This window comes from Rhyacophila brunnea, unplaced genomic scaffold, assembly GCF_057557595.1.
Source record: "Rhyacophila brunnea isolate RB1 unplaced genomic scaffold, BYU_Rbru_1.0 scaffold_1, whole genome shotgun sequence".
In the NCBI taxonomy this organism is placed as follows: Eukaryota; Metazoa; Arthropoda; class Insecta; order Trichoptera; family Rhyacophilidae; genus Rhyacophila; species Rhyacophila brunnea.
Genome location: NW_028232751.1, coordinates 2,668,844 through 2,684,850, shown reverse-complemented (window position 1 = coordinate 2,684,850; position 16,007 = coordinate 2,668,844). Strand labels below are relative to the sequence as shown.

At 30.2% G+C, this 16,007-nt stretch overlaps 1 protein-coding gene across 2 annotated transcripts in view; it reads left to right on the top strand.

The window, feature by feature from the left end:
• Nucleotides 1-16,007, top strand: part of Sh (Potassium voltage-gated channel protein Shaker) — a 113,787-nt gene that overhangs the window by 11,720 nt on the left and 86,060 nt on the right. For both annotated transcript variants that reach the window (XM_085940258.1, XM_085940254.1), the window contains exons 3-4: nt 2,206-2,309; nt 6,003-6,164. In XM_085940258.1, the coding sequence (XP_085796384.1) occupies nt 2,206-2,309; nt 6,003-6,164 (266 nt within the window). The remainder of the gene's footprint in view (nt 1-2,205; nt 2,310-6,002; nt 6,165-16,007) is intronic.

Here is a 16,007-nt window from a genome sequence, read left to right as displayed (position 1 = left end):
ACCTTCGTCAAACAAAATCATTGTAGGGATTTACTTCCTGTTTATATATATAGCTAAGTTTTATTTTTCCCCGGGAGCTGCTCGCATAACCTTGATTCCCCCCCACTACTGATGCAGTTTCTTTGAAAATATTGTCTTATATAATCTTTTATTTATTTACCTGGAGGTAAACAGAAAACTAAGAAGGAGATAGACACTTCATCCTGTCTTGGAAAAGTACAGAATATTGCATTAAAAAAATATGTCACAAGGACATCTTTGTATAACATTATTGAAATAGAAAAATACGAGACATTATTAAAAAACACTTATTATATTGACTCACGGTAGATGCTTCAAGGAAATTTAATTAGTCCTATCCAATTTTATTTTCTATACCTTGAACGTATTTTTTTTATATTCTTCATTTTGTTATGTTTATTCGTTAGAATATTATTGATAAAATTTCAATGGCATTACAAAAAGTAATTTGGTACCTGACTGCTGATATAGATGACAGTGTGTACAATTGTACGTATTCATCATCATTGTCTTTACAATCCTGTATGGACCACGGCCGTCTCCGGGATAATTCTCCACATCTATATATCCTGAGATGTAATTCTCCAGTTTTGAATACCCCAGTCTGTTCAAGTGATAATAATACTAATCTTAGTATTAAATTAACAAAAATCTATGTGAATGTGTGTTTAAGAAATTTAACCTAATGATTATTGAATATTATGTGAACATTTCATTTTTTGAAATTCTTCGTTTCATCACTGTGGGGTAAATTTTTAGAGAATTTTAAATTTCTATAAAAAAAAGGAAAATTTACGTAGAAGATAATAATAACCTTTTATATTTTTCGGGTTTGATTCCATTTGGGCTTTATCAAGCATCTAATTTATACCTTTTGTGGCCAATTTTCTTTTGATGAATTAAAATTTATATGGCTGAGTTTCTATAGAAGCTTCTTTCATTGTTTTCTTCCTTTTGTTTATGAATATTTAGAAACCATCTTATTATTTTATAACAAAGATCCCAAACGTGTAGTAAATTTTCCCGAGACATATCGTATTTAGCTAATTAATTTGCTACCTATATCGTATTACACACATATATTACTATACTAATTATAGGTAACAATACGCACCAATACTGTTTATTTAGCGTTTAAAGTGTGTGTGTGTTACTGTTTATAAAATCGTATTAATAGTATATAATATGTTAATATTATATTCGTCAATCGAAATAAAAAATTTAATTTTTAACAAAAGATTCTGATAATATTATATAAGTATATTCATATTAATCACGACTGAAGCTTTATTCGCAGTAGATAATGTATCAGAGGTGTGCGGTGACTTTTGTTTTTGGAGATTCTGTTGAGTAAACACATAACCGCTATTTTTGATATATTAAGATTTTGTAATAAATTTAACCGTAGTATGTCAGCGATGTAATAATAAAACAGTATAATATATGGAATTGCGGAAGGGTATTCTAAAAATAGCAAAATAATAATACTAGATATTAAAGAACTGTCAGTAAAACATTGTTACTTAGTTTACTTAATTATCAAACACTACCGTCACAATAATAATTATTAAACTAAACGTTATTGAAGTTATACTTCTTTAGGCGCGTTTGGAAAATTATATCAGAGTGTATTTTTGCCGAGTGACATATTGTAACAAACGCACTCGATTGGATTCGAACCACCGATTGTTTGGTTATCAGCCGAACGCACTACCATTACGCCGCAGTATGATACTCCAATCGTGACGATTATACAGTATAATATTATAGTTTAGAATTGTTCCGTTGCCTAGGCAGCGAATTTATTATTGTCGGCCATTTGCAATTCCTTACGTAAACAAACTATTAAACGTCACAGTAGCAGTTGTTACTTTAAAAATAAAAGCAATGATAAATAATTTTATAATTTAGTGATATAAGTTAAAGTGTATACAAATAAACCAACGACGTTCCAATGCGGTCCTTTTTCTTGAGTCTGTAATTATTTAACAAGATAATTAAGAACTAGTCGAAGAATCTAGGTTACCACAAGTTTTGTTTTTGTTTTGTTACGCCAAAGAAGTATAACTTCTAACGCGCGCACATAAGTACACATACCGATTTTTTACTTAATAATATGATGATTTTAAAATTAAAATATGTTTACAATTATTTGTAATGGTTTGTGTGTTTCTATTGTTTCAGGTGAGCGGCCTACGGTTTGAGACACAACTGCGGACACTAAATCAATTTCCTGATACTCTACTTGGGGACCCATCTCGACGAATTAGATATTTCGACCCACTCCGGTAAATCAAAGTTTTTTTTTTATTTTCTATTTACCTTGACAAAGTTATAAAACTGCTTAAGTATTCTAAAAAAAAACACTATCAATTTTTACTTTAAAATAACTGAATAGTGAATTGTTCAAATAAGTTAGTTGTTATAATCTCTGATTTTAATTGCTGTGAGCGTATTAATTGTTTAATCCAGTAGCAATATTTTTAATAAAACATAAAATCCTATTATCAAAAAATACATTTTTCTGACGAAAGTCCGAGAATGACATAAATACTTCAGTATTCTACTTTGTTATAACAACAAAAAACGTTGTTTAAGTAAGTAAGTATAAACTTACATCGCATGATATTTATTATCAATGAATGATATTTTATATAATTCTGGAACAACATTTTTCACATTTATTTAATGGAACCCAGCTGTTCAAAATTTACAATAAATCTATATTGAACCATTGATGGCAGGGAACGGCAAATCGTGACTCGTGATCTAATAAACAACTATTAAAGATTTTTAAAAAAATGACATGTAGGTAGTTTGATTTAATTTTTATTACGATATAAAGTTGTGGAACTAGTAATTAAAATTACCAAGTAAAGTAAAAGACAATGTTTGTAGTTTTGGTAAAATGAGAACCCAAGTTTTAAACTACCTTTTCTCATATATTATGTAAGGGAAACAGTAGTTTAATACTTTGGTTTCCGTTTCACTAAAATCAAAAACACTGTCTTTTTACTTAGCAGGGCTAAAGTAGACTTACACATTGTCAAATTCAAAAGACTGCTAACTTTATTTAAAAAAATATAAATTTAAAAAAAGAAAAGAGACCTAAAATATGTAATTGAAAAAAAAATCATATTTGGTTCATCTCTTTTAAAAGTTTGCCAAACTCTGAGTGGTTTTACGCTCTGTATAAAGTGCTACATATTATAGACGATGGATTTATAGGATATTTTCCATTTCAGCGTGACACATTATTAATGTTGTAAATGACATTCTGTCAAAAATTAATATCATTTATATAATTAATGCACATTGCGTAGTACGTTATACTGCCAATAATCAATATTTTCCAATGCTTATTAATCAGACATTATATTATGTTTGTTGTATATTATTACTCCAGTAATGGTCACACGGCTTAAGCATCGGCCTAAAATGTCGTGGGTCCCAGGTTCGAATCCTGGATCTGGCAAATAAACATATTGTTTTTCAATTTATGTATGAGTCAGAGTATGGACCTGATAGGTTAAGCAAGTGGCTGACATCCATTTCTCGTAAAAACAAAATCTGTTAATGCAAACCTCTACTCTGTGGAGGCCCATATGATCTTATTAGGATCGGACATGATCGAATAATATATAATATAATATATATAATATTATATAAAATTTATAATTTACACTAATAAGCAACGAATTTTACTGTAGTCAGTCGCATCATACATCTGGACCCTGTAAGTAGACTGGTTTATTTTAACAACATAACTTTTTCAGTCGAGGCAAACAAAATATATGCCGCATAAAGCTCACCCGACTTTATTAATTATATATAATACGCCTATGCAATGTTTTAAATATATATATATACTAATATTCTTCCTTATAATTGAAGTAACAGAATTGTGGAAAATTTTCACTTTCGAATCACCACCCGACAATAATTAAATTATTCAACATAACGAGGGTTGTCTACACAATAGTGACATGTTCATAAAAATTAGTTTTAGAGGTGAGCAATATTAGGATTTGGAATTATTCATAATTTATTTCAACATAATTTTTGTTTTCTCAATATAACTAATCTACTAAATACTAATGCCTTGTGCACGTTTTGGACTTGTCATAGCAAAGGTTTAGTATATGCTATGCAGTGGCGAAGGGTAGAGGTAGGCTGTTAAAATTCAACATAAATACTACACAATAAAATTTATTAGTCATATTTTTTTATTGAATTAAAAATATAATATGTGCTGATTAGTTTTTAAAATTCAATTAAATCCTGTCTAAATCAAACCATGCAAGTTTAGATATGCTATATAATGCAAATTTTTTCAATCATATTTATGTGTTTTCGTTGAATTAAGAATACATATTATGACCTACACTAAAGCACCAAACCATAATTGATAAGAAATCTTCTTCTATATCTAAAATATTGCATGGTTTGATGGCATAGCTTTATATATTTTATAAATAAACGAATATTTTTTTACTATTTCTATATAGTATGATTTAGATTAAGCAGGGTTTAATTGAATCTAACAAATACTGACATGACAATGACTGACAAATTTTGGTGTGTACTATTCATGTTGGATCTTAACAGCCTACCTTCACCATTCGCCATTACTATATTATAGTAAATGAAATGCATCAAAATCTCATTTTCAACCGATTGTTGACATGTCACTCAACACTCTATAATATAAAGAAACACATAAAATTCAAAAATATTTAAACAAAACTAAAGCAAATCCATGATACTTTAATTATTTGGATACGGTATTTTAACGCAGTTTAATTATATGGACGTAGTTAAGCAGAAACCATCCAACCCACATTATTCAAGATAGTCTACACTGAAATTTCAATTTGCTGAAAACATCCAACCTCACAAAAAAAATTATGGTCATTCTTATGGTGACAGTTACTCGTTGGTAAAAGAAAAATAGCATTTGTTTTAAAATACTATAATACAAAATTTTGGCGAGACCGTCTTATTGTCACAGAAAACAAGGAGATTTTAATGATCTTCAATTTGAATTATATCACGTGCTGTTTAACAATGTTTACATAATTATATAGTAATTAAATTACATTTGTGAACAAGCTATTTTATGCATTGATAAATTTTATATTAGTGATTCTTTGTAATAAAACATGTAATGAAATGTGATCATTTTTGTTGTGTGATTTTCAACTCAACACTTCCGGTCCATTATTCTGCAAAGTTATTTTGGAGTTCTCTATATATGGCAAATGTAATAACCGTCATGTTTTAATACTTTAGCAAAGTTGATCATTGGGTACGGATTAATTATACTGTGAAATATCATGGCTGTGTCGCTGATGACGAGTTGAAAATAATTCAATCAGATATTCTGTTGTTATCTTGTTAATCTCGCTTACTATCTCGCCGAACTAAAAGCACTCTTTACAAGACACTTGTAAAGCCAGTGCTCACCTACGCATCGGAAACATGGACATTAACTCTGCGAAATTAACGAGCCCTGAACATCTTTGAAAGAAAAATTCTCCGCCGTATATGGACCGATCAAGGACGGCACCAATTGGAGGAGAAGATATAATGCTGAGCTCTACAGGCTGTGCGAAGATTGCAGGGCATTTCAATCAATTAAGATTGTGCACCGTATGATTGATAATGAACCGGCAAAGAGAGTGATGTCCAGTAATTCAATAGGGCGTAGAAGAAGAGGCAGGCAAAGATTCGCTGGTTGGATGGAGCTGCCAGTGACTACCGTATTCTTGGGGTACCGAATTGGAAAGCGGCCACACTGGATAGGGACAGGTGGAGAGAGCTGTTGGAGGAGGCCAGGACCCACACCTGATTATCGCGCCCCTGATGATGATGATAATTCTGTTGTTATACAAAATGTGTATTATATATCTAGATATGCAATGAACAAGTTCAAAATCAATCTCAAATTATTCTTATTGTGGTGTTTGCTCTTTTTGCAGGAATGAATACTTTTTTGATCGTAACCGGCCATCTTTTGATGCAATCCTTTACTACTATCAGAGCGGTGGGCGGTTGCGGCGACCAGTCAATGTACCCCTCGATGTTTTTTCCGAAGAAATTAAGTTCTACGAGCTCGGCGAGCAGGCGACCAATAAATTCCGGTAAGTCTTTTGAACATCGTACTCTCGTCACAATGTCATGTGAAATGTTCGTCCGTGGATGAAATCAATCGTATGGTAGAATAAAATCCCCCACGCTTTTGACAGGATATCGTTCCAAGCAAACTGATCTTATTTGTCTAACATGGAAGAGAATTTATTATTTAGTTTTTTTAAACCGTTATCACTAAGGAACATAACATTATGTAGTAAAATAGGCACTTATATTTTAAACAATCGGTAGTCAAGTCGGTTATACTGGATATAGCAGGAAACACATTTTGAAAATAGCCGATATACTGGATTATATGTTAGGATAACCTAACCTAACCTAACTTAACCTAACCTTAACTAACCCTAACTAACAAATAATCCAGTATATCGGGTATTTTCAAAATGTGTTTGCCGCTGTGTCCAGGATAAACGTATAGAACCAAACAATCTATTTAAACTTTTGATACTCGGAATAATAATCTGTTCATAAATGCATAAACATATTATGGTCATATATTATATGAATTAAAATTTTAACATCGATTCACACAAAACTAATAAATAGTACCTACAATAAGATAAAGTATAAAAATGAATTTAAACTTTCGTTTCTAAGCGGAGCGGAACAAAATGGAGATTATTTACGATGAATGGTTATTCAATTTCAATTTAATTTCAATTTCAATTTCAATTTCAATTTATTTATTTTTACATATTGTGGACATTACAAATTATAAGTTTAAGACGTTCACAACATGACATAAAAAAAGAGATAGATAATATGTTATTAAACAAATATGTACATACAAAAATATTAATTATATAGGTACATGGAAATACACCGGATGAGTTAAGCAGACTAGGGAATCCAATCCCGGGATCCCGAGCTATTTTCGATACCTATGAATCCCGGGATTGATAAACATAATCCCGGGATTTCGGGATTGATTTTTTTTATCAATTTTTATGGAAAATATAACAGAAAAAATACTTTTAATACAAAATAACTACATTAGAAATAAACTGAGTTTGAATGAAGTTTGATGTGTAGGTTGCCGATTCATTTTATTTTTTCACATAGATTATTAAAAATGAGAAAGATTGGTAAAAAAACAATGCTTCGCACTTTTAACAAAGTAATTCCACCATGATATCATAAGTTTTATGGCAGTTTCATATTTGGCTGACTAATTAGATTTATGAAGCGGAAAGGCCATAAGTACGCTATGATTATTTGCTTTACTATTTTAAATCTCGCTGATCTATTCATTATGTCTTTACTATCAGAAATAGCAATCTCATATTAAATTCACATTATTATTTATATTATAATATTATTTACTCCATTAAACTTGTGTATTTCCAAGATTTAACGTATACAATATTAACAATAAATGTCTTAAATAGTATAAATTATACTAGATTTATTTTTGACCGATTTTATCAATGTTATTTGTAAATATAAAAATTTTATATTAACAATGGAAAAAAATCCCAATCCCGGGATTGTCAAATTGTAATCCCGAAATCCCGGGATCAGAATTTTGGCTCGGGATTGGATTCCCTAAAGCAGACCCTATTTTAAAAATTTATAAAATAACGTCCACCTATACTCATCCTCACGTAGGTGGAATATATCAACACCCGAAGCAATTTCGTTGAACATAGTTATCGCCCTCCCAATTGGCATTACCAGTGGCAGGTTGGTTCTGCACCTTGGGAGAATAAACAACTGATATCACCCAACTCACAACCGATTTGGTCTTCGTTAATTGGTTATCAAATCATTACATATTCAATTTACGTATGCCACGATGGCATAGGCGTCAGCCTATAGCATCGTGGGTCCCAGGTTTGAATCCTGTGTTTTTCGATTTGTGTATGTATTCGATGTGAGTCAGACTACGGACCTAATAGGTTGGCCAAGTGGCTGACATCCATTTCTCGTAAAAACTATATCTGTTAATACAAACCTCTACTCTGTGGAGACCCATATGATCTTATTAAGATCGGACATGGTCGGAAAATAATTGGTTTCCGTACTATCAATTAACATAAGAATTGGTGTAATTAAGGCGTCCAAAGACGCTTTGGGCACTTAACCGGTTAAATACATATAATTTATATCTGGAGCGGGGCTCAAACCGCACCCAATTTTGAAACGAGAAAAATTGATTGTTAGAAATTGTCAATGTTTATAATAATAATTAATGCTATATTTTTAAATCTTTTGTATTTTTTTTTTTTGACCATGGCCGATCCTAATAGGATCATATGGGCCTCCACAGAGTAGAGGTTTGTATTAACAGATTTTGTTTTTTTACGAGAAATGGATGTCAGCCACTTGCTCAACCTATTAGGTCCATACCCTGACTCACACACAAACTGAAAAACAATATATTGTGTACTTGGCCAGACCCAGGATTCGAACCTGAGACCCACAGCGTGATAGTCCAACGCTTATGCCGCGCGGCCACCGTGGGTGTAAAAGTTAAAAATTAGTCGTTGAGTAAAAAAATACTTCAACGAAAAATAAACGAACGTTTCCGAAACTTTGCATGAAGGATATTTTTTTAATGTTTTTTAAATATACCTACCTATCTACCTGAGACATATTGATAATATTATGTAAATTCGAATATTACGCATTAATATAACAAACCAATAATTTTTACTAAGTATATTATGTCATGCTGAGAAACTTTTGAGAAATTATACAATTATAATGTCACTGCCTACATACTAGTACAATAATTCATAAAAACTGAATTATTTAAATACCATGAATAATTACAAGATTAACTTAGAAGAAAATCTTAACAGGATGTTAATCAAGAACAACCCATCGTAATAGCCAGAATATATACATAATAACAAGAGATAATAAGCTTCAAATTAGGGGCATGTTTGTATATTTAGTGAGCTTTAACCTTTAGTTAATATTGGTCAACAATATATGATTTAATTAAGTAGCAAGGTATAAAATCGAAAGCTTTATCATAATAATTAATCATTTTGGTTTAGCTTTTATAGAGAATCGATAACCAAAATAGTCACAGGACAAACACAAATCATTTAAGTGTCTACATACCTATATAAAATTGTATTTAATTAAATTTTAAATTATATTCTTCTTCATATTCCTTCTTCAATATGCATGATGGGCGTACATCAGATTTATATAAGAATCCGACCAGCCAGTTGAAAGCTTATATAACCACGAGGTTAAGCTATGTAATAAAACGATTATTATTTTTTATTTCGTCCACCACCTTACATTCATTCGGAAATTAATATAACTTGTTACCGAATATGATAAATAAAATATGCTATGATATGATATGCGTCGGTGTTTATCAAACTTTTTGGATTGATAAACCCATGATGCATTTTGTAATCCCTACCTATCTGACACATTAAAGTCTAGAGAGGAAAATCACATACCTAATAATAATGTGTAAAGCTGTATGCAGTTCACAGGATTTGCGTATGTTACCAAAGAAGGCAAAAAAAATCATTTCCATATATTCTTTTCTCAGACGTTGTTTTACATAGGTAGGTACTGTACCTAATTAATGCGTTACCTGCTTGTACTCGTCCCTAAAAACATCACGTTAACATTTTTTTTTATCTGACAACCAAAAAATCTTCAAGATATTTTAACTCCTGGCATATCTCATTAAACTAGCATTGAAAATTCTCTTTATAGATGGAGCGTAAATACATATTAACGTAAAGCTAAAAAAAGTACAAAGGCTAATGATTAAATTAGCTACAAGTCATTTCGCATTCCATATATTTTTTTAGCAAACTTCACGCTATTATCGCACGCACGCATATGATGTTATTATTAAATGTACAGATATTTACACGATATACTGTGGAACTTGTATTTTTACTACACTACATTATTGACTATTGACTTGTACGTAAACCAAAGCATTGGCAATATGACACAAAGTGGCTATAACTGATGAACACCGGAAGAGCTAGGCAAAATTGTAAAGTTATTTTAACATAATAGGAGTGAGGACCTGATCGACAGATCCCCTTCTACAAGAGAAGAGGCGATATGACAGAGAGTCGCAGTCAAAGCCTCAGTAAAATCACAAAAAGAAAAACTGATGAACACGCTCATTATTCTTCATATATTGCAGCTAAATATGCGGAATCATAGTTTAGTATATTTAGATAAAAAAAATATGTACTATGTCAAAATAGAGCGTCAAATAACGCAATTATAAACATGAGTTTCTAGCCGCCATCTTTCAGTATGCCGAGGTACCAAATATTCATTTTTCAATGACAGTTTTCTACAAAAACTGCTAAAAAATATTGTCATACAAAAATCAATTTGTCTAGTTAGTTATAGAGTTTTGTTTGTTACTGTAAAATAATAATATGATACATCTTCCAATTAAAATTGCATGCATTTTAAATGAGATGATAAATTATTATGGTGTTATTATGATTAAAAATTATATGTATTTGGCATTTTTATATTATACTCAATGTACTATTTTCATGACGCTTTTACTGTGAGAATTTAATTACGTTAATGTCAAATATTTATAAGTATACATTGTACAATACATTAATAATTTCCATACAGGGTTCTGCCAGAAATCGAAAAGGCTTGCGAAAAAGGTACAACTTCCAATATTTTTGGTAACAGGGTAAAGAAGTTTTAAAAAGACGATAAAATAGTGTTTTACATATATTTTAATAGTCATATTTATTGACAGGTACTTATTCTTTTCGATACTATTTTTTGACGAATACCGGTATTCAATAAGAAATATCGGTATTGATATATTCATTCTGCATTACAATCCTTATACATGACACCATACAAAAATATGGAGAATACTAAAGTTTACACTAGCATCATTTTGGTGACAATTAAAAATCCTTAGTCCTTCCATATAACAGTGGCAATTCGTATCATCGTATTATTCACATCCGCCTATTCCACTAATGGTTAATCCCAGATAATATATATTAAACAAACTCGTCCACTATTTAAAAAGTTAGTATGATGTAATAAATACATCATATATTTTGTAAAATAATTCGAGACTTAAAAATAGTGAGTACTTTGCTTATGTGTATCACTGACGACTGTTTTATAGGTTTAGATCTTAATATTATATTATATCAACAACGTAAGAGTTCTTTGAATTTTTACAAAATGCCTGAACATGTTCCACAAATAGTGATAACTAAGGATCACTGTGATATACGCTAATGGTCATTACCTACTTGACAAAATTTACTAAGCATATGACTTATTGAACTTGTTCAATAATAACTAATATTAATCTAAAAACAATGTCTACTAAAATTGTAGTTAAATAATTAATCACGTATCAGTCAATTTTATCATTAAAATCCCATGGAATTTAATCAGGACAACGCGTGTTGTTTTATTGTGACTTTCGACAAAACGTGCCTTTTGCTGTATGCCAAAGATCAAAACAAGAATCTTAACCAGTAAAATTACCCTTGAAAGCCTCTGAGGAAATCTTGATAGGCTATATATACACTCAATATCGTAACAAAACATAATAATTGGCCAAGACTCAATAACTAACTTCAATTCGCAACATACAACCATCATAATACACAGTACAGTGCATACAAGCGTAGGTAGGAAACTTCTCGAATATAATATCATGTAGTATTTAGCAATAATGGTGGTTCAGTTAATATTTCATTTTATCTTAATTGTTTCAAAAACATTCACAAAAAGATTACAGAATTCCAAATTGAAAGGATATAATATTGTAATAGCTTTTTTTTAATTCAAGTAACTTTTTATTCAAGACACGGTTCAAGAAAGAAAAAATCACCAAGTCGTATCTATTAGAACAATCTTGAAATTTGAATACACTTCTTTTAATTAACTATTTTTTTTATTCAACTAATAATTCACAAGATTCAAGAATGTAACAATCTAATTTTTGAACATACATAATTTTTAAAACATTTATGAGAAAATATATTGTAAGAGTATTAAAAGCCATTAGTTAAAATGTGTCGCAATTAGTAAGACGCCTTTATTATAGTGGTCTACGTTCATGGGCGCGATACCCTAGAGATGCAGGTTCGATTCCTGCTGGGTGTCATAGTTTTTTCAAAAAGATTTTTTTCTATTGGTTATGATAAATACACTTCTCTTATTTACTTGGAGAGTTTTCTTATAACTAAAATTCTTTAATTTTATAAGTTGAATAAAAACATTTTTTTCAAAACCAAATCAAATACTAAAACTAGTCAGAACCTACTGACCTATAAAATAAATGAGCTTTCAAAATATAAAGAACGACGCAAGCGTCGAGACCTTGAATAATCCTAGTACCTACTTATTGCTTTTCCAGTTGCACTCATTACGTACGAGCTGCTTCTATACTATGAGATATCCTACGGTTGCCATGACAGCCTTCCCTCCCATACCCTCACCTCCCCCCACCCCGCACTAGATCAAATAACTCGTACCCTGTAATTTCACTTTTGCTGGGGGCTGGTGTATTTTCCTGGAAATCCACGTAAAACAAAGCCAGTCAAATTGCGCCGTAGTTTGAAAGCGCAATATTGAACTATGATATGAAGGTAATTAATATTTTTCACAGGAAAATTCAGTACTGGGTTACACATACCTTGACCTTTACCCGGAAAACTAACCGGTTCTATATTTTTGAAATACGGGTGAGTATGACTATATATTATTAATATTGTGTAATATACATTTTACTTTTTTACCTTTATAAAATGGTCAGATTTTTAGGTATCGTTATGCATATTCCATACCAATATATACATGTACGAGAATATTTTTTTTAATTAAAAAAACAATCTAACGATTCAAAGATTTCTATTACATATTAAATTATAGAAATATAATCAGTCGAATAACTTTATCTTTAAAATTCAGTATGATAACTTTTGAGTAGGTATATTAAAAATAATTACAAGATAAAAAGAACTTTTTATATACTTACCACGTTTTTAAATTTTGTGTTGAATCATATAACTTGACAATTCTATGTATTAATAAATGCTTTTTTTGTACTTGATATAAATACTGAATAAATATAAAATACTGAAATGTCATTTTGAGATTACATAGTAACGCACGTATTTATTAATAATTTAGTTGCGAGGACCCTTTTAGTAACCAATAGTAGTGTTTTACTTTTTACGATTTTTTTTCCGAGATAACTTTCCATACAAAACAGAATTAACAGAAAATGGATTCAATTATGCTTAAAAATAGCCAAAAGTATTAAAAGAATGCATTGTCATCATGTTCTGATATATTCTAAAAGTTTCAAATGTCTAGCTAGTCGTGAAGTTAGTTAAAAATCGATTGAAAGATTTGGACAAACAAGATAAAAATTGTACTCGACAAACAAGAATACGAGCCAATAAAAACGTGGTAAAATATAGAGATTTGGAAATTTCATTTTAGTTGTCTAATAAGATGATAAATCCAATTATAATATTGTAATTGAATTACTTTCAATACTAGTTGTTTGTAAACAAAACTCAATTATGTATTTCACAGTGCGACGATTTACGTCAGTTGCAAGTTGCAATACTCCAGATTGCTTGTTTTTGTGTTCTCAATTTAGTAATTAAAAATGTTTAGAGTACTTGCTTGGGTACATTCATTAACGTATTTATTTCTGATTAACACCCACCAATTTAGTTTTTACAATGACATATAAGAACCAGTGACGTCCCGTAGTGGTAGGCAGATTGAGCGTTGCTTGGGGACGGCAGTTATTGGAAGGGCGGCAAGTCGAGAAGAATCATTAGATATATTATATGGAAATAAGTACCTAAACATAGTAATAATGAATAATGGAAATGTCTTTCCATTAAAAGGAGAGCGATTGAAGACACATATCCCCATTTCAATGTACTTCCATGTAGCAGAGGTACTCAGCATTTACATAATAAAAATGACCATAAAATATAATGTACTAATAAGGTAACTGGGGAATTAAATATGTATCAAATTCACATTTATTTTACAATTGTATGTTTATCTTTGACTTAAAAAAAAAATCTTTTTAATGTTTTCAGATACATATTTATTAATTAATACTGTTGAAATTGTAAATTATCAAAAATATGTCTCAAATTGCAAGCTTCGTATTTTTCCAAGTGCCTCTGGGTTAAAAATATAAATTAATACATATTAGTAATAAAATAAAATATAAAAATAATTTAAAAAAATACATATTAGTAATAAAAATATATTTATATTTTATCCAATCAGATTTGTTGGATAAATTATTGTTGGAAATATCTAACATTCATGCGTTATTAATTAATTTATTCCACGAATAATAACGAATAGTTTAATACAATATTTTTGTTGGCAACCCTCACCTGGTGCGTAGCTCAAAAGGTTAGCGTTCGCGCTCGATTAGCATGTGAGAGGTACCGGGATCGATATCCGGTGTCTCCAAGGTATATTTTATTTTAATACTGTACATCCATGAAACCACCAAATTTTACACACTAAAATTACGCATCAAACTGAAAATCTACCAAATAAATATTATTGCGTCAGAAAATAAAATGTAAGTAATTAAAATAAATTTGTCTGTTAACTTTCTCTTTGTAAGACAATTGACGCGAAAAAGTTGAAAAATAATAAAATAAAATATAAGAGCACAAAATTGTGAATAAATATGCAATTCGAAATGACTTGTAGCTAATTTGATAGTATATTCCGTAAAAAAAACCTTGGTAAAATTGTTGTATAATCCAGTTGTGAAATTCGACGTTATTTATCATACAGTTAATCCGTCGTTATTATTATATGCTTTAACTTGCTATAACTCTGCTTCATAAATTTTATAAAGTTAAGTTACTTCCCTACTTTATAAATCACCATTATTGTGGAACCGGTGGGCGATTAGAAAATTTTACTACTAACATAGATACAAATGTGGGCGGTAGGTATAAAAAAGATGACTATCGCTGGTCCAAGGCAATAAGTTCTCTAGCAAGATACAATGTGGAGCGAGTTTACGAAGTGACAAGATCGAATGAGACTTTTTATTTAATCCAACACCGTTAAAATAAATGCTCACACAGATATTCCAAGCTTTTGATGAGAAAACGTTTTAATATGATAAACCTCAATAATGTTACTGAGGTGAAAATATGCTTAGTTCCAATAAGCAATTTGACTGTGTGAATTTTGTATGCAAAAGAATATAAATGTTATGAACAACATATTTCTTTCCTTTCTCACCAAATCAGTGTTAAACAACTGCTGATGGCGTGTGAATCATTAAATAAATAAATAAATAAATGAAAATTAAATTAATGATAATAATTTGAGAACTGGGTCACATGAATCCGTTGACAGCCACAAATATTAAAAAAACATTTTTAAAATATCCTATATATTATATATATATTATATATATTATAATAACCTATATTTTTAATTAAATACAAATCGAAGAATAGTATCACAACCCACAACTATTTCCACAATTTTGTAGTTGATAGGCGACCACATGTATCTGATGCGAGTTCGAAGCTCGCGACTGGAATGTATATATAACGCAAACTTTTTAACTTTTACAGGTCAATTAGAGACCCATTGTATCAGTCGACAAATTATTATAATTGTTTTCAATCGGTGGCTTTACTGTCTCGTCACAACACTACTATGATGAATACTGAATACATATTATTTAATTTTATTTATTTTATAAAATAATCATTACTATACATTATATTAAATTTGTAATAATGTATAGGCACAGAGCACTGACATACATTCATAGTTTCCATACTTTAAGCCTCGCTTCGGGAAAATGC